The sequence below is a fragment of the Gekko japonicus genome, unplaced genomic scaffold (genome assembly GCF_001447785.1).
Source record: "Gekko japonicus isolate JY-2015 unplaced genomic scaffold, Gekko_japonicus_V1.1 scaffold994, whole genome shotgun sequence".
Lineage (NCBI taxonomy): Eukaryota > Metazoa > Chordata > Lepidosauria > Squamata > Gekkonidae > Gekko > Gekko japonicus.
Window position 1 is genome coordinate 392,021 of NW_015172585.1, and position 18,192 is coordinate 410,212.

General features: G+C 45.7%; 1 protein-coding gene across 1 annotated transcript; it reads left to right on the plus strand.

The window, feature by feature from the left end:
- Positions 1 to 5,114: 5,114 nt before the first annotated feature.
- Positions 5,115 to 10,969, plus strand: OSR1 (odd-skipped related transciption factor 1). Its single transcript, XM_015421477.1, has 2 exons — positions 5,115 to 5,785; positions 10,660 to 10,969. The coding sequence occupies exons 1-2, from the start codon at positions 5,139 to 5,141 to the stop codon at positions 10,793 to 10,795; spliced, it is 783 nt and encodes a 260-aa protein (XP_015276963.1). The 5' UTR covers positions 5,115 to 5,138; the 3' UTR covers positions 10,796 to 10,969.
- Positions 10,970 to 18,192: the final 7,223 nt, after the last annotated feature.

Genomic DNA, 18,192 nt, shown 5'->3' on the forward strand with positions numbered 1-18,192 from the left:
CCCTTGCTTTTCACTCACTCGCCAGGAAGGCGACGATTACTTTTGCCCTCCGATCCCACGGCCCCTTTTCTCTCACACCCCCTCCCCTTTCACTTCGTTTTCCTGCTTATTACACCTTCTACGTTGCCAGATCTCCCTTTTCAAAACTCGTTGGGCAGCTTTTAAAAAATCAAACTCTGGCCGCTGCGTGGAAACAAGACAGGAGATGAGAAGCCGCCTTTGTTTCTAAAGCGCTGCCGCCGACCAGGTTGGCGCAAAAGACGGCTGCCGCCCCGGGGATCGGAATCATGTTCCAATCAACTCGGGTACTGAAGGGAATGCATGCTATGACGTCACAAACGGCGTCATGACGTAGCACGCATGATGCAAGCGACAAGCCCGCAACTGGGGAAAGGATAAAGAGAGGCCAATAGCTAGATTCGAGTCCCGTCGTACCTGACGCCGAGAGCGTTGAGTCTGGCAAGCGGACGCTCGGAACATCTGGCTGGTCTCTCGAAGGTGCTCAGACCTAGCTGTTCCACGGCAGACCGGCGCGGCTCCCCTCTGCAACAAGAGGCGAATACTGTCTCTGGCTGCAAAGTGATGTAGTTTGCCTTGTCTTGTACGTTGCCTATGTGCAGGACTGGAGTCCAATAGTTAAGCATTGCTGGAGAGTATATGGGAGTAAAGCTCTGTACAATCTCAGACAAAAATCAGGTTATATGAATAAAGTTAGTCAGTCTCTCCCCCCCCCCCCCAATCTCTTCGGGCTGTCACCCCAACAGGTCTGGAGGCAGGATGTGACCGAAAACGAAAGCCTGTTCGTGTCAACGGAAGAGCCGGGTTTATAGACTCCCACGGGTGCACCAGTGCTCTTCTAACCCTTGATAGGACTTTTTTTGGGGGGGATGCCTCAAATGTTCTTAGTCTTGATGGGTCAACTAGTTCCTCGCCTAACCGTAGGTCACCGAGAAAAATCCGACGCGTTTCTACAGATATTTCTCTTGGAGCCTCTTTAAAAAGCAAGGTCGACTGCTGGCGCAGAGGGAATTCGGACCGCCCGACCCGGCTTTTCGCTTTGTTTATAAAACGGGACGAGGGAAATTTGCCTGCAGTCGCTGTGTCTTGGCGTCGGTGCCTGTTGTCCAGCAAAAGATGCCGTTAAACCACTGACAGCGTTGACATTGATTCACAAAGGACCACTGAAGACTAGCAACATTTTATTCCAGCATGAGCTTTCCTGGATTAGCCCCCTCTTCTTCAGAGGCAAGGGCTGTGATCACACACACTAAATAATCCACTTTCAATGCACTTTCCAACTGGGTTTTGCCGATTCACACAGCAAAATCCAGTTCGAAAATGTACTGAAAGAGGATTGGAAGTGGATTATTTAGTGTTATTTAGACCACAGCCAAGGAGTGGCTCTTCCTGAAAAATAAAACCCATGATCAAGGGGTGCGTCAGGAAATGCAGAACTACAAGGAGAAATGCCATGATGTAAAATGCAGACCTAATGAAGGGGACGGCACCTGTTAATTTTTATTTTTAATAAAAAACCTTCCCTGGGAGAGGCCGTGGGAAACCTGTGCAATAAACCGGAGCCGAATCCCCTGAAGTTTGTGCTGGAAGGTGTCTGTCTTCAAGGTGCCCCCAGACTCCCGCGGGTTTTAGCTGCAGAAGAGGGACAGGGTCACTCCACTGACGTTGGAATTTCGGCTCCTGTGCACAAGATCTTCTTCCCTCATACAGGCAATTGTGGAAATCCTGTGATCAAGTCGCCCCCTGGTAGGGTTGCCAGGTCTGGGTTGGAAAATACCTGGAGATTTTGGGGGTGGAGCCAGGAGAAGACGGGTTTGGGGGAGGGGAGGGGCTTCAGCATGATAGAATGCCATAGAGTCCACCCTTCAAAGCATCCATTTTCTCCAGGGGAGCTGATCTCTGTCAGCTGGAGATCAGTTGTAAAAGCAGGAGATCTCCAGGTCCCACCTGGAGGCTGGCAACCCTACCCCCTGGTCTCTTTCAGGATCGTGGCTCCTCCACAGTTTTCGGCTCCCCTTCCTCCGAAAATTCTAAATAACCCTTCTCCTTTCTTGATCCCAAATGCAATGGAAAGAACGAGATCTCCCCCCCTCCCGTGTTTCACACGCTTATGTTAAGAACGGCTGCCATTCCCGTGCAGGGCTTGGCGTAGGGGCAAACCGGCCGGCCCTTTTCCCCGGTTAAACTGCAGGCAGGCAGGCAGGCAGGCAGGCAAGGAGGCCCCGACAGAGAGGCCGGTCTTTGAAGTCAGCGCGGCTAAATCCGTGTTCTTTGCTTTCCTAAAGCAAATTGGGGGTCAAAGTTGAGGCGGCCGCAGGTCAGGCGAGCGAACAAAGCGGAGTTTTCTTTCGAGGCGGCGGCTGCCGGCGAAACCTGCAGGTTTTGAATCCGGCGTTTTCTTGTGTTCTCGCGAGAAACGTTCCTCTGGCACGGATATTGGGCTCCCGCTGAAACTCCCCGCACTTTTCACACTGCAGCGCGAGAGAGTGGGAGCCTGGGAGAACTCCCATTGGCTCCCGGTAAAAGTAAAGCGCCAATGAAAAGAGCGGGAATGTTTTCCAGGGGGCAGAAGCAGTGTTCCCTCTAAGCTGAGTTAGTGTGAGCTAGCTCACAGATTTTTAGCCTCCGGCTCACACATTTTTGTCTCAGCTCAGGAAGGATGGCTCCAGAACACACTAATTTATGCAGTAGCCAAATCACCTGCTAACAACTTTAATGCCGGTAGCTCACAAAGTAGAATTTTTGCTCACAGGACTCTACAGCTTAGAGGGAACATTGGCAGAAGCTAGTTCTTGGGGTCTGCGGAGCGCCTGCATAATTCCCAGGCCTGCCCCTCGCCTGGGGGAATGGAGCCAGTTTCTGAACTACGGGGCAGAAAAGAAACCTGCTGCTGAGGGCCTGGCAGCATCCCGGGGTGGGTTTTTTTTGGGGGGGGGGATTGTGACTCATGTTGCCCCAGTATTCCAATACCCCAGACGGTTCCTGAGTCAGCGCCTACTTTGGGGGCAGCAAAAATAAAGCACAGTTGCACTGAAGCCTACCTCTGGCCTCCCTGCCTGGTAAATGGTTAGTCTGGTGGCCCGCTAATGGCTGTAGGGTCGCCAACAACCTGGGGGTAAAAGTGGTGCCTCCCTTTTAATAGTAGGGTTGCCAGCCCTGGGTTGGGAAATACCTGGAGAATTTTGCAGTGGAGCCTGAGAAGGGTGAGCTTTGGGGAGGGGGGGGGGCTTAAGTGGGGTATAATGCCATAGAGTCCATCTTCCAAAGTGGTCGTTATCTCTTGGTGAACTGATCTCTGTCACATGGAGAAGAGGTTGCCAGCCTCCAGGTGCCACCTGCTATTACAATTGCACTATAGGTGACCAAGATCAGTTCCCCTGGAGAAAATGGCTGCTTTGGAGGGTGGATTCCATGGCATTATACCCTGCTGAGGCCCCTTTCCTCCCCAAACCGTGTCCTTTCCAGGCTCCACCCCCAAAATTTATTTATTGATTTAATTAGGTTTATATCGTGCCCTATCCCAGAATGGGCTCAGGGTGGCTCACGACAATCAAGGGTATAAATAAATAGCAAAAACATGTGATAAAAACCAAGTTAAAACAAACAATAGAATGAGATGGCAATCACCAGGTAAAACTCCAGGGCGGTCCTCATAATATCTCTTTAAAATCTCCAGGTATTTTCCAAACGAGCTGGCAAACCTGCCTGGAGATCAGTTTAATCCCAGAAGCTCCCTAGCAACCACATGGAGGGTGGCAAATAACCCTACTTAACAGAGACTTAATAGGGTGTTATTTACTAGGTCATCTTATTTATTGCTATGCCATGAAATGCATTGCCTGTCCAAGTGCCTGTTAAAGAAGCAGGACATTTTTTGCCAGGTTGTTGGCAAGCAGAGGTGACTGGTATTTTGTGTACAGTGTGTCTGGACTATAAATCCTGGTGTTGGTGAGGTACCCTGGAACAAGCCTTTTGGCTTTCACAGAGGAGCTCCCCATTCAGTCACTTCCAACACAGCCATTTTCTCCAGGGGAACTGATCTCTGTCACCTGGAGAGCAGTTGTCATTCCAAGAGGTCTCCGGCCACCACCTGAAGGTCGGAGCAAGCAGAACAACCCGTGATGTATTATGCCTAAAAGAAATATCCACAAACGTATAAAATCTTATCCAAAATCCAGTTTACTTGGAGCAATTCAAGTCCTCAAGAATCATTCATAGTGACACCATCACTGTTGATGGCGTCACTATGAATGATTCTTGAGGAATTGAATTGCTCCAAGTAAACTGGATTTTGGATAAGATTTTATACGTTTGTGGATATCTCTTTTTGGCATAATACATCACGGGTTGTTCTGCTTGCTTCCACCTTCCATCCCGTGACCTCTCTCCAGTGTTGCACCACCTGGAGGTTGGCAACCCTAGAAGAGACAGGATTAGCCTAGACAGGGGTCATTTCGTAGAAAAAGAGGTGCAAGAGCTCATTAGCATAACTTATTTGCATATGCCACACCCCCTGACATCACCGGATGTGCGTCAGAAGGCAACACCCACCGCTCAGGCTCCACTGGACTGTTTTGGATTCCTAGCTATTGGGGGGGGGGGACGTGCAGATCTGTCCTTGCAGAGGAGGGAGAGCTTGTACCTGAATAAAACTTGGTCTTAAAAGTGCCAGTGGACTGTTTTGGACCGGGGGGGGGGCGGGGGGAGGGGGGTCTGCAATTTACCTGGCTGCTTCTTGCTCTGACTGAGGGCTACTGGGAGCAGGGGGTGGGGCTTGTTGCATGTGCCCACCCCCTGGGCACTTTACTGCTGGAGCTCCGCTCCTGTGCGCTCCTGCAGGAAATGACCCCTGAGCCTAGATCTCACTCAGCTGGCTTTTGCCCTGCTGAGTCTTTCTCCAAAGTGCCCAGAGGGACCAGTGTGGTGGATGCCAGGTTTCAGTTGCACACCTTCCCTCTGTTCCCACGCCTTCAGTGAACTGTAAGTGGTGATTGTAGAAAGATTTCCCTTATGGGTACTGAACCTCATCTTGTATTTACTTATCCTGTTCTTAGCTCGGGAATCATACATTTGCTGCTTTCTTTTTCCTGTAGGCACTCTCCTCAAGCTTCTTCACTACCATGGGTAGTAAGACTCTGCCAGCACCCGTGCCCATCCACCCTTCCCTGCAGCTCACCAACTACTCCTTTCTGCAAGCCTTCAACGGCCTGCCAGCAGTGCCTTCGGACCACCTTCCAAATCTCTATGGCTTCAGTGCTTTGCACGCCGTTCACCTTCACCAATGGACCCTGGGCTATCCGGCCATGCATTTGCCCCGTTCATCCTTCTCCAAAGTGCCTGGCATGGCCAGCCTGGTGGATGCCAGGTTCCAGTTACCTGCCTTCCCTCTGTTCCCTCACGTCATCCATCCCAAGCAAGAAGCCAGCGGTGTGCCGCTGAAAGCCAAGCCCAGGTTTGACTTTGCGAATCTTGCTGTGGCAGCCACCCAAGAGGACCATTTGAAACTCGGACAGATCGAGAACCAAGGTTCCTCGCCAGGCTTAGGCTCATTGCTTGAGGTGACCAAGCTTTCTCCCGAGAAGAAACCCACCCGGGGGAGGTTACCTTCCAAAACCAAGAAGGAATTTGTGTGCAAATTTTGTGGCAGACACTTCACCAAGTCGTATAACCTTTTGATTCACGAAAGAACCCACACGGATGAAAGGCCGTATACGTGTGACATTTGCCACAAGGCCTTCAGAAGACAAGATCACTTGAGAGATCACAGGTACGCATATATTTTTACTTGAGTTTGTAACAAAACCTGTAAAAATGTCAAAAGTCATGTACATGTTAGTTACAGATTACAGTGTGCCTTTCAACATATGCACCACAGACAGCTCGGATAACTTGCCAAAGCAAATGCGGTGATGGCGCCCCCCTTCCCTCCTGGGCGCGAAGCAGCTTCTGGAGATGCTTCTATGATGCCTCTATTCCTTTAATCAGTTGAGAGCTAGAAAATCCACGTGTGAATTTTTTTTTAAGTTTTAAAGCTAAAAGTTTAAATCAGGGCTCCCTAATGTGGTGCTTGCCAATCCTGGTGCCCACCCAGTGTTTTTAGAAAGTGGGCAGGGCAAAGGAGGGTTCTGCCCAGCAAGGTTTCTTTTCTTTTTCTTGTGTTGTGTGTGCGTGTGTGCCCGTGCCTGGAAGTCATGGCAACCTCTGGCGACTCCTCCTGGGGCATGGAGAGGACGTTCAGAGAAGTGGCTTGATAGCCTGCCTCCTGGCCCTGGTATTCTTTGCAGGTCTCCCATCCCAATACTTGCCAGGGTCGGCCCTGCTTAGCTTCCAAGATCTGTTGAGATCGGGCTTGCCTGGGCTGTCCAGGTCAGGGCTGCCGGGCAAGGCTTCTGATTGACCATTGGAGATGTGATTGGCTGTGCAGATTTTTTAAAAACGTTGCTTTGGCGCCAGCTGCCACCACAGCCGAAGGATCACGCTGTGTCACGAAAGGTAAGCCGGAGCAGCCATTTTGTGGCTGGCTCTGCCTATTGCAGCAGCCATGTTGTGGCGAGCATTATGTGGCTGCGCTGCGTCCACCACACTATGTCAGAATTCCAAAGGTGCCCACAGGCTCAGAAAGGTTGGGGACCCCTGGCGTCAATATTCTGTAACAGGGATATGTTCCATTCCCAATACTTGTCTCCTGCCTTGTAGAGCCATGCAGAAACTAGTCATGACCTTTGCGAAAGGTATGCTCACACATGCAGCTGCCTTATATTGAGTCAGACTGGTGTTCTAGCCAGGAGAGTATTCTCTAGTCTGACTGACAGCGACTCACCAGAGATCCTTTTAAAACTACGAATGCCAGGGATTGAACCTGGGACCTTCTGCATGCAAAGGAGATGCTGAGCAATGCATCCCGCCCCCCCACCCCCACTACTCATTCTACTATTTCATCAAAGTATGCCCGTATTAGGGCTGTCAAACTCAAATGAGTTGGACAACCAACTTCCCACCACCAAGCAGGTGCCCAAGGGGTGCCTTCATACCTTTTAATCAAAAAAGGCAATTTGATGAACATCATTTCCCTAAACCCTTTTTTGTGACGCCGTCTACCTCACATCACACATTTTGCTTTCTGGGGTATATCCAAGGCAGGGAAGCACTACTAGGGTGGCAGGAGGGGTGCAGGGAGAAGGTTCTTGAAAGAGGATCTATTACCAATGTCCAATACCTGATGTATGCCTGCCTCAGTCCTCCAGTGTGAGGAGCTGCAACCTCACATTAGGCACATGAGACAATTTGAAGGGCAAACTGTGGCCATTTCATGTGTGAATCTACTTATGAGTAAGCGCAACAGCCTCATATTTTTGGCTCTGAAAAATGACTGAATTGCATGTGACAGGGCAACACTGATGGCCTGAGAATGTGCCCTAGCGTTAAGTCTGATTCCCTTGATTTGATTCCCTGGAATTTGCACCAAGGCTTGAACCATATGGGGAAAACCTCTGGTCATAACCTAGGCAATGCCAAGAATTTCTGTTTCAGCTCAATGTTGAACATATTTCTTTGAAAGTCCTGCTTTCCTGCTAATGCCATGGGGCTGGCTTCCTAGTGTGGTGGAGGACTGCAGCTGTGTAGCCCGATTCTGTGTCTGTTTACTCAGAAATAAGTCTTCATGGAGCTCTTCTGCCAGGCTTTCGAATAGGAGCCGCCACCACCACTGTACCATCAACGCCCTATGACTTCCATATATGGCCACCTTGATGTGGGCATCATTGGTGGGAACAGGACGTTTTTTAGGGGACTGCAAGGCAGTGGAATATGCACTGCTGCAGCTGCCTAGCTAGGACATTGAGGACACCATCTTGGAATAGAGGAGCACCAAAAATGTTTTATGATGTTATTAATTGTTATTGATTGTTATGTAATTTAATATTTTATACTGTTTTATGGTTTTATTTGGCATTATGCCCTGTTAGCCGCCCTGAGCATTCGAGGAGGGTGGGATAGAAATCTAAATAATAAATAAATAAATGTGGGAAATATTCATGTTTTCCACATCAGGAAGTATTGTTCAGGAATGATGTTCAGCTTGTCCTTTAATATTTATACTTTCATGACGATTGCTGAAGGTACTGTGATTTTTGACAGATCAGTACCAAAGCCTGGTTCAATCCTTAAATACTGAACCATCTTTTCCTCTTAGGTTTTGGTGTGCTTGCTCACTAGTGATGTCCACATGGGCAAACATAAGCAATAACAATACTCCTCCTCCTGTATTTCCAGTTGCACATTAGAAAGCATGCCTGTGTCCAAGTTGCTTAACTGTTGTGGCTCTCAACCAAGAAACTATGGAAAACTGCAACGAATTCTCAGCACCCTCAGAAAAATTGTAATTACCAGGGCTCTCTTGGGGGGGGGGTAGCTATGACAGTTAAAGTGTCATCACACGAGTAAATAGTAAATATGTCCAAGGTACAAATTTAGTAATGTGGGAAGTTGCTGTGTAGAGAGGTGCCTTCTGTTTCCTATTAGGGAATGTCATTTATTTGAGTATTGAGGTTTCAGGCCTTTTGTTTCAACTGATTCCCGCTCCCCGCCCCATTTTCTTGCTGACAATTATTTTGAGCAATAAAGCATGAGTGAACTTCTAAGGAACTTTTCAAAACCCACGAACAATGGATCCCATAGGATTTGTGTTTTAGTTATTTAATTTATAGATTGCCCTACCGCAGAGGCTTCATAACAGTGTGTTTATTTAAGTCAAACTCTAAGTTCATTATGACTCACTTTGTACGGATGGGAAGAGGGGTACCTGGAGAGTTCCAGGCTAAAATGGTGGGTTTGAATTCAAGAACCACAAACCAGTTGCTTTCTAGGATTTCAGGCCTATTCATGTCTCCCTGGGAGTAAGCCCCTTTTTAACGGAACTTACTCCTGAGGAAACATGGGCTCAGGACGATCCTATGGAAATCAGTGGGGTGTAAAAGCAACACTGTAACCAAAAAACCCCCCTTATGTTGTATTTGGGGTATATTTCTTTTTCAAGCCAAATCTCTGATGCATCTTGGGATAGAACAATTGTCACAAAGACATTGCTGTTTGTGGTGGCAAAAGTCATTGTGTTTTGCAGTACCAAAACATCCAGACCTTGGAAAAAACAACAACAACAACACTGTGTCACGAGGCAGAATGTTTCTTTTGGTATAAACTCACTCCTCCCCCTGTCTATATTAAATAATATGGAAGAACCATTTGACAAAGCTATACTTTTAAAAATTTGAAACAAGAACGATACGTTGAACCTAAGATATTAGAAAACGTAACATAAACTTTAAAATTTTTTAAAGGAAAACATCTAGTAACACCTAACAATAATTTCTAATGTTTTTGGATCTTGAGGTATTTTTCGACCCTAAGAACATATTTTTCTGTGGTGAGGTGAATATTCTCCAGATTTTGAGAAATGGTTTTCAGGTTGTCATGAAGGGCTATATCTCTCCAGAGCACTCAAAAATGGCTCCCTGGACCGGTATTTTCTTAATAAACAGAAGGGGTACTTTGTATCCCAAAAGGTTAAACGGACTTGAAGTAAGGAGGAAAAAAAGGACCCGAAGGGCAAAATGTATGGATTTCTGGTTGTAATGTACTGGGTGCTCTTTAGTTTACAGAAAGCAAAATGTAAGCAGTAATTGACTGTACTCTGGGGACATTGTTCACAATTGTACACCAGTCACAGCATCTTAAGAGGACAAAGTTGTACAGTCAGTCCAGTGTTCCCTCTAAGATGAGTTAGTGTAAGCGAGCTCACAGTTTTTTAGCCTCCGACTCACACATTTTTGTCTTAGCTCAGGAAGGATGGGGCTCCAGAGCAAACGAATTTATGCAGTAGCCAAATCGCTCACTCACAACATTAATGCCAGTAGCTCACAAAGTAGGATTTTTGCTCACAAGATCCCACAGCTTAGAGGGAGCATTGAACTTGTCTTTGCATTCTTCCAACAAAAGGGCAACCTGGGTGGGACTCTCACCCCAGTCATAAAGATGTAACAGTGTGCTTGCTTGCACCTGAGTGCTTCCATCCAGCTATCTTCCCTGGGCATATAAAAGCTCCAGTGGTGCATTTTGAACTCTCCTCTAGCCCATTTGCTTAAAAGCAGGGTACAGCCCCAAGTGTACCTTGCTTTGCACATGGAACATAGTCATTGGAGTGTATATGAGCAACTTGCAGACACTGTAACCCCAGGAGCACGCAGTGGGTTGTGAGTATACTAAATAGGATTGTCAACTCCTGTTTGGGAAATTCCTGGCGATTCAGGGATGGAGCCTGGGGAAGGGAGGTGAAGAACCTCAGTTGGGTAGAATGCTAGACAGTCACTGCCATTTTCTCCAGGGGAATTGATCTCTGTCATCTGGAGGAGCAATGCAATTTTGGAGGTTGGGAACCACAACAGCAAGGTTCTTCCATGTCTAAATTCATAGGTATTATATTTTGCTTTCATGTATCAAGGCTTCCTTTTGAGGAACTTTCATTGCTACTTTGACCCCCGCTTTTGAGTTCCAAGAAGTTGAGACATGTCATTTTTTAACACGAGAGGCCATGTGGCCAAGTATGCACTTTTTCACAAATATGTCTCTCTTATTTTCTCTCCCCAGATATATCCACTCTAAAGAAAAGCCATTTAAATGTCAAGAATGTGGGAAAGGATTTTGCCAATCCAGGACTCTTGCTGTTCACAAGACACTGCACACACAAGTAAAAGAGCTTAAACCTTCCAAAATCAAGTGTTAAAGCTTCCAGTCCCTAAGAACTTCATTCTCCTTTCTGACTTTTTAGTCAAATTCATACCAAAGACAAAGGGGAACACACTGAACATTAATTTAATTGCTTAAAAAAGAAAACCAAATGCACACAAAATACAGCCAGCTTTTCTACACCCTGAGCAATAACACTGATTTGCTTCCGAGTTACACAGAAGAGTGTGAATCTTGCATCGCTTTGATAAACTTTATGTCAAAAGGTGGTGCTCAAGTGTTGGAGAGGAATCTTCCGTTAAGACACGAACAACTCCAAACTTGCTTCCAGAAGTATTGCTTTTAATTTTTTTTTTTAGTTTTATCCTTTCGTGTGTGTCTGTTTAAAAGTTTATACACTTCAGATGAGGAAAATTTTTTAGAAGATCTTTAAAGAAAACCGGCTTTACATTGCAGGCACTGTTGAGACAGACGGAAGGCCACTGAATACATTCTGTGTCTTTTAAAAGGCAACATTCTGAACAACCGTCCTGCACACAGATCCTGTGGCCCACTACAAATCTTTCGGCGGGTGTCCTTTGTGCACACTTCCGGCAAGCACCCTGGCATTTCTGTTTGCTTGCTTGTTTGTTTGTTTGTACTCTGGTGCCTTGAGAGGTGGTTTGTGATTTGTGGATTTATTTAAACAAAAACAAAACACCCAAGGTGGGAAGGGTGAAAGGCGGGTACATAGCAATAAATCAAAGCCGACTGCTATGCACAGCGTGGCTTTAGTAGTCCTTCCATGTGAGTGTGTGTCCTGATTGGGGAATGAGTGGATTGGGGGGTGGGGGTGACAAATCTCAACCTGAGAGCTTTATCTGAAGTTGTTTTGTTTCCTAAGCAGTGTAAAGAATTGAGACATTCCAATATGTTTTTTTTTTGTTAAAGTTCTTGCTATGTGGCACTTTATGCTGATTCTTGATAATGAACATTTATCACTGGATTTATTTGTGTTTTTTTAAGTATTAAAATAAATTGGTATTTTACAGGCAAGTCTTTGTCGGGTAATGTTTTCACCGTGCGTTAAACATATTTGATCAAAGCCTTGGTGCTCTGGTGCTCTCTGAAAATGTAATCGATATCCGTAGGTTTGAGAAGAGCAAACTTTAACATTTGTTAGTCTTTTTTTTTTTTAAGATGAGTTATCGAATTGAGGTTGTGTTCCTAAGAATTCTTGAAAAGGAATACGGTGGGACTTTCTGCCGAGTCAAGGTGCTGGGCTGCAAAAATTTTTTGCAAAATTACGAGGGGACATTATATAGTTTAATAGCAAAGTGCTACTTCACTTTTTTAAAATGGGAAATTTGGTTGTAAAGAAAATCATAACATAGCACCAAGCTGTGTCAGTTGTACATAGACACAGTCCTATCAGTAATGAATCCTTTTAAAAATCCAGTGCGTAACACTTAAGTCACTTAAAAGTTTGAATGTAAATGAAGATAAGTCATGTAAAGGGTCAGAAGTTTGCTTTCAGTGTACTCAGTGGTAGTTCTTAATGGCTCATTCATACATGCAAAGTCATTGTGGGATGCTTCAGTGGCTGAATGACATACATTTACCAGAGAACTATGTCCCAGTGGCTTCTGTAGAACTAAAATTATTTTAATACTAAAATTCTCATTTTAAGTGACTCTTCAATAGAACCGTAAAAGGGCCTACTTGTCCATCTCAGAGAACCATCTGTGTAGATCCTATCATTTGGCAGAACTGAGGCTGACCTGAATTCCTCTGAATACCATACAAGCACCTTGTGAATTAACAACCATGCAAGGAAATCTATAAACTGGACTTCAATCCAAGTAATCTATCAAAGTTGGTGAAAATAAAATGGCACTAACTGGTTGTGGGTCCAGAAAGAGGAAGAGGGAGATTTGGGATCATCTATAAAATGTCACACTTCTCAGAATCTTCCAAATTGTTCCATGTCACCCCATTTTAACTAACATGAAATCCAACTTTTGTCACTATATTGCTGTTCATCTGTTTGCCATGTTTTTGGCCACACCCAGCAGGAGCTCATTAGCATAATAGGCCACACCCAATAGCAGAAACTCATTAGGATTGGCTACACTAGGGGTGTGTGGCCTAACATGCAAAGGAGTTCCTGCTACAAAAAAGCCCTGGGTTTTGACAACAAACAAGGTAAACAGAATAAAAAGGGAAAGGTGGGTGTGGCTGGATCACCACACTTCTGGTAACATGGGGGTGTGGCCTAATGTGCTAATGAGCAGTGCTGTCAGGGTGTGGCCTAATATGCTAATGAGTTTTGCTGGTGGGTGTGGCCTATTAGGCTAATGGGTTCCTGCTGGGCTTTTTCTACAAAAAGAGCCCTGCCTGGAAGTAAGCCCCATTAAAGAGACCTGAGTAGGATTCTGAGTAGAGCTGCTTAGGAACACTCTCTTCACCTAAATGTGTATACTCAGAAGTAAGTTCTACTTTGTTCAGTGGGGTTCATTCTCAGTTAAGTGGGCAAAGAGTTGTGGCATAAGTCCAAACTGTAAGTTGGAAAGTTTGTTTCATTGAACTGGGGAAATGGAGATAAAAAGGTGACTCAAATGAGTTTTTCTCAAAGTGTGAAAAGAGTGGGAATATTTTTTTCCCTTTGCCCCAAAGTCACAGCTGACTTATAGTGACCCTGTAGGGTTTTCAAGGCAAGAGACATTCAGAGGTGGCTTGCCATTGTCTGGCCACACATCACAACCCTGGTATTTCTTGAAGATCTCCCATCCAAATGCTAGTCAGGGCTGACCCTGTTTAGCTTCTGACAAGATAAGGCTAGCCTGGGTTATCCAGGTCATGGCAGGGAGAAATATGAAGCATCATTGAAAGCATAACAAAAACAGCTACCCTATAAAGAAGAGGGACAAAGTAAACTAAGTTGCTGGGTAAGGCTTTCTCCATTACTGTTGAAGAAAAGGCAAGCAGTTAGCCAAAGCAAGCAGTGACTCCTCTCAAGATCATCTCACTGGCCTGGTTTCAAAGCAAGTAGCAGACCACAAGAATCCCAGAGCTGCTAGGAACTCTGGGAATGGAGTGCCCAGAATTATTTTTTTCTTCCTTTCTTTTTTTTTTAAATTAGGCTGTGGGGCCTGATTCTGGGGAATCCAGTAAGCCTCCTTGATTCCGGAAGGGCTTGTGGTGAAGGGCATTGGCTTGGGTAGGGGAGAGGAGAGGAGAGGAGGCACCCCTGAAAAGACTGAGCTTCCTCACAGATGGCACTACTCAGCCAAAGCAAGCAGTGACCCCAGAAGCTAGCTGGCACGGATAATAAATTAATAAATACCTTCCAAACCAATTTTCTGCCAACCTAGCAGTTCGAAAGCAAGAAATTGCAAGTAGATAAATAGGTACCACTTCAGCGTTCCGTGTGCCTTGGTGTTTAGTCATGCCGGCCACATGACCACGGAAATGTCTTCAGACAGCGCTGGCTCTTCGGCTTTGAAACGGAGATGAGCACCGCAACCCTAGAGTCGCTCGACTGGCTTTCGAGCAAGGGAACCTTTACCTTTACCTCCAAACCAATTAGTTTAATTTATTTATTTATTATTTTTATTAAATCCTTGGCTGGTGAGCTTATAATAATAATAAATACAAATACCCAGCGCTTCAAGTGAAGCTTTGTTGAAGTGTTCCCCACCCCATTTTCCTTGTCTGACCATTCTTGGTGGGAGAAGTTCTAAAATGTTATCGGAATGGGATCACTGTTGTAGACTTTTTCATTTTGGTTGCTCAGGCTCAAGAGTGTTTCACAGGGGCAGCCTAACAGTATTTATTGGATAAGATTGCTGACTTTTACAACACTGTCTGAGAAACAGATTTCGTTGGTCTGAAGCAACAGAACAACGTTTTGAGTCCAGTGGCCCCTTCAAGACTGACAAAGTTTGATTCCGGGTGTAAGCTTTCCCGTTGGCCTTAAAGGTGCCACTGGACTCAAACTTTGTTCTACAGTAAACCTTGTTTGCAAACATTCCCATCCAAAAACCTGGAAATAGCAAAATCTTGGCCAGCTTCCTTCATTCCCTCACACCTTTTGTTGCTATTGTTATTAAATGTTTATCAGATTTGTCAGTGAAAGTGCAAGGAAAAACAGAGGTCTGTATTAATCACAAGGAGATTCTGTGCAAACATGGCAAAATAAATGGAGACATTCAAACAGTGTCTAGATTAATTGGCCCTGATGGTAAATGTTACCCCTTCAGTGAGTTATAAAAATATTACAAAGTACCCCACAATCTCAAATCTGTGTTCAAAGTTTATTTTTCCTATGTATAACACTTTACAGTTTTTCTTTCTGAAATGCTGTTAAATGTTTCACTGTGCCCACTGCTTTCCAGCTTGTTGGGATCGTTTTTGATCGATCGCCTGAGGTCTTTGTAGTCCTTTCGACTTCTACAGACTGTGCAGTTTTGCTAAAGAAAATGGCAATGAATGAAAACAGACTGTGAACCCCCCTTCCAGGAAGTGCAAGACAGTGATTGGCCACAAGGCATGCCCATCGTGGCTGAGAGATCCCATTGCTGAATGAGGGTGGGTAGGGCTTGGGTTACACAGCTCAGTGTGGGAACTGTTGTGCTGCAGCATATGAACCTTCTGCTTGCTACAGAGAAGTAGCCTGCAATGGGGTGCGGGGCTGGGACCTGGGGCAGGGCCCTTTGCACTTGGAGTAGTTGGTTGTCAGAAGGTGGAGGGAGCACTGTGTGCATCCTTCTAGCAGTGGCTGAATCAGACCAGAAACCCCATACGGTGCAGTCTAGAACCTCAGGATCTTCAGGCGAGTAACTTGAAAAATGCAAAAAGGGGAGAGAGGCATTTTCAGCATTCTGTATCAGCAAATGTTTATGCAGATGATAACATGTTTTGTCATAAATTTTAGTACCACACGATAACAGCTAATCCTCACAGTCTCTCCTCAGCAGTAATAGTGTAGGAAAACAGTCATAAAACTGCAAAGGAAATCCCTTTGAGGAATGTGTGTCTGAAATGGGGTGGGATATTTCCCCAATAAACACAGTTCTGGATTTTCCTCTTTTCTGGTTGTAACTGGGTCAGATCCCCTGGAATCGTCTTCCTGCAATATCTTGCATATACCTGGTTCCCGGGGGTGCTTCAACAGCCAGCCATTTAGACACACTTGCACGGTCAGGGTCCAGAGCATGCCCATAATCTGGACCTAGGAGTCATGCAACGCAAAAGTAGTAGGTGCTGTGTCCAGGCAACTGCCTCCCTCACAGCCTGTGTTGTTAGGCTAACGTGGAAGTGAAGGATATGGGTAGGTCATAGGACCGTTTCAAGACATTGCACAGAAAGAAACCCAGGCTTGCCACTAGGTATATATACAGTTGGGAGATGCAGCCATCCTGTCTCTCTGGATAGTCAGACACGTTTCTGAACACTTGTTTGTCACATTTACACTTCAGACTTTCAGGCGGACGAATGTAGCTAGAGTGTATCCAGTGCTCCCTCAGAAAGAAAAGTAGGAGTGAAGATGACCCAGCAGGAGCGGAACGCATAGCAAGTACACTGGAGTCCGTTGTGGCATGTAAAGCTCAAAGGTTCCCTTTGTGTTTTAATATACTTCTAGGGTAATAGAATTTGGAGGAATTCCAAATTACTTATGACTGTGTATAGGCAAGCTGCTCTGAAGGACTCTGTTGGGCCCCATTCTCTCTTCTTTGTTTATTCTAAATTAGATTACGTACATAGGAAGACCCTCAGCATATTCCCCAAGTAACTGCATCTTATATGATGGCCCCCTCATCCACCAATCATGGAGCTGTGAGCCAATGACACCCCCCTCCATAGGCTTGCCAGGCACATTCATGAATCTCCCAGGAAACGTTTGGGGGTGGGGTATGGGGAAAAGAACATGATGCACCCCCAACACTTCCAGCGGGAACCCAGAAGTGCAGTCACTAGAACTCTAGGATTTCACCCAATCTCTATGGTAAAAACTACAGCGATTGGGAAGGTTCCTAGAGTATCACAAATATCACTTTCATGTTCCAGCAGAAATTGGCATCTGCACATCCGTAACATCCGGTTCCTCATTTTCCTTCTGCCATTCAGATGAGCACCACTGGGGACAGTGGAGCATTGGCAGGAGTTTTTCTTCAAACAGGGCGAATGGTAAGCCTAGAATCCCTTCCACACATCAGACCTATGTGGAACCACTCAACCAATGCAGAGCAATGCTGGTACACATCACCAACACTGCCCTACCCCCACCCAGACCCAAAACACAACAAGGACAGGCACAATGGAAACATAGCCCCTTCTGCTCTATGGAGGACTGTGCCATGCCCAATGGGAGCCCTGTTGCTACCACCCTCCTGTGTGTGTTTGAATCCCCTCCTGTAAACATGTTCAGTTTTGATGGGCAGACACATGGGCAGGATGTTCATGCAAACCATAACACCCAAATGCCTCTGCTGCTCATTTGGTAGAGGAGGCCCTCTACAGAAAGGCCATGACCTCTGCGGGGGACGACAGTGGAAGAAGATTGCCTGGAGGAGCAACGTTTTGCAAGGCAAGATGGATATGGACACTAGGACAGCAACAAGAGAATATTCAGCAGGTGGCAGACAGGTGAGAGGGGAATCTTGATTTCATTCCTATGGAATTTTCCCTGTGGCACAATGTTATGCTGGCACCAAGGGCAGGACGTGGGCTAAAGGTGCTTAGGACACCAGCGTTGGGTGGGTTGCTGGGAGTCCTGAACAGATGCCTAGACAATATGACAGATGATGGCCAATAAGCTGAAGCTCACCCCAGACAAGACTGAGGTGCTATTGGTCAATGAAAAAAACTGCTCCAGAATTGAAGAGGCAGCCTGCCCAGGAGCACTGGAGGTAAGGGAGATACAGAAGCCATTGGTGTTGTGTGGGGCTGTTAGGGTATTCTTACTTTTAAAGTAAATCAGCAGAGTATTAAAGAGGCAGAGTCCATGGTGTGTTTAAAAGAATAAATGTTTACTACAACCTAGCACGGGGAAAAGGTACACGGGATTTAAAATAACAAAGAGCTTATATTCCTACATCCTTACAGCTAGACTGAAAATGGCAGAAGAGAGGCTTCTTCTTCTTGCTCAGAACAAAGAACCACAAGACGGGAAGAGAAGCCATAAAATGCTAATACTTGGTCTCCAATCAGAACAACAAACTAGATCTGAACTTCCCGGGCTTTCTAACTGTCTAAAACAGATTGGTTACAAACAAACATGTGATTTAACAAATATCATTACCCAAGTAAATACTGAAAAGTGTTTTAACTTGTAACACTCAACAGGTGCTCTAGGAATATCCCAGATCTCCATGGTAAAAATACAGAGATTTGTGAAACTCCTTGAGTGTTGCACAATGTTGTGCCTTCACTTCCAGGTACATACATACATAT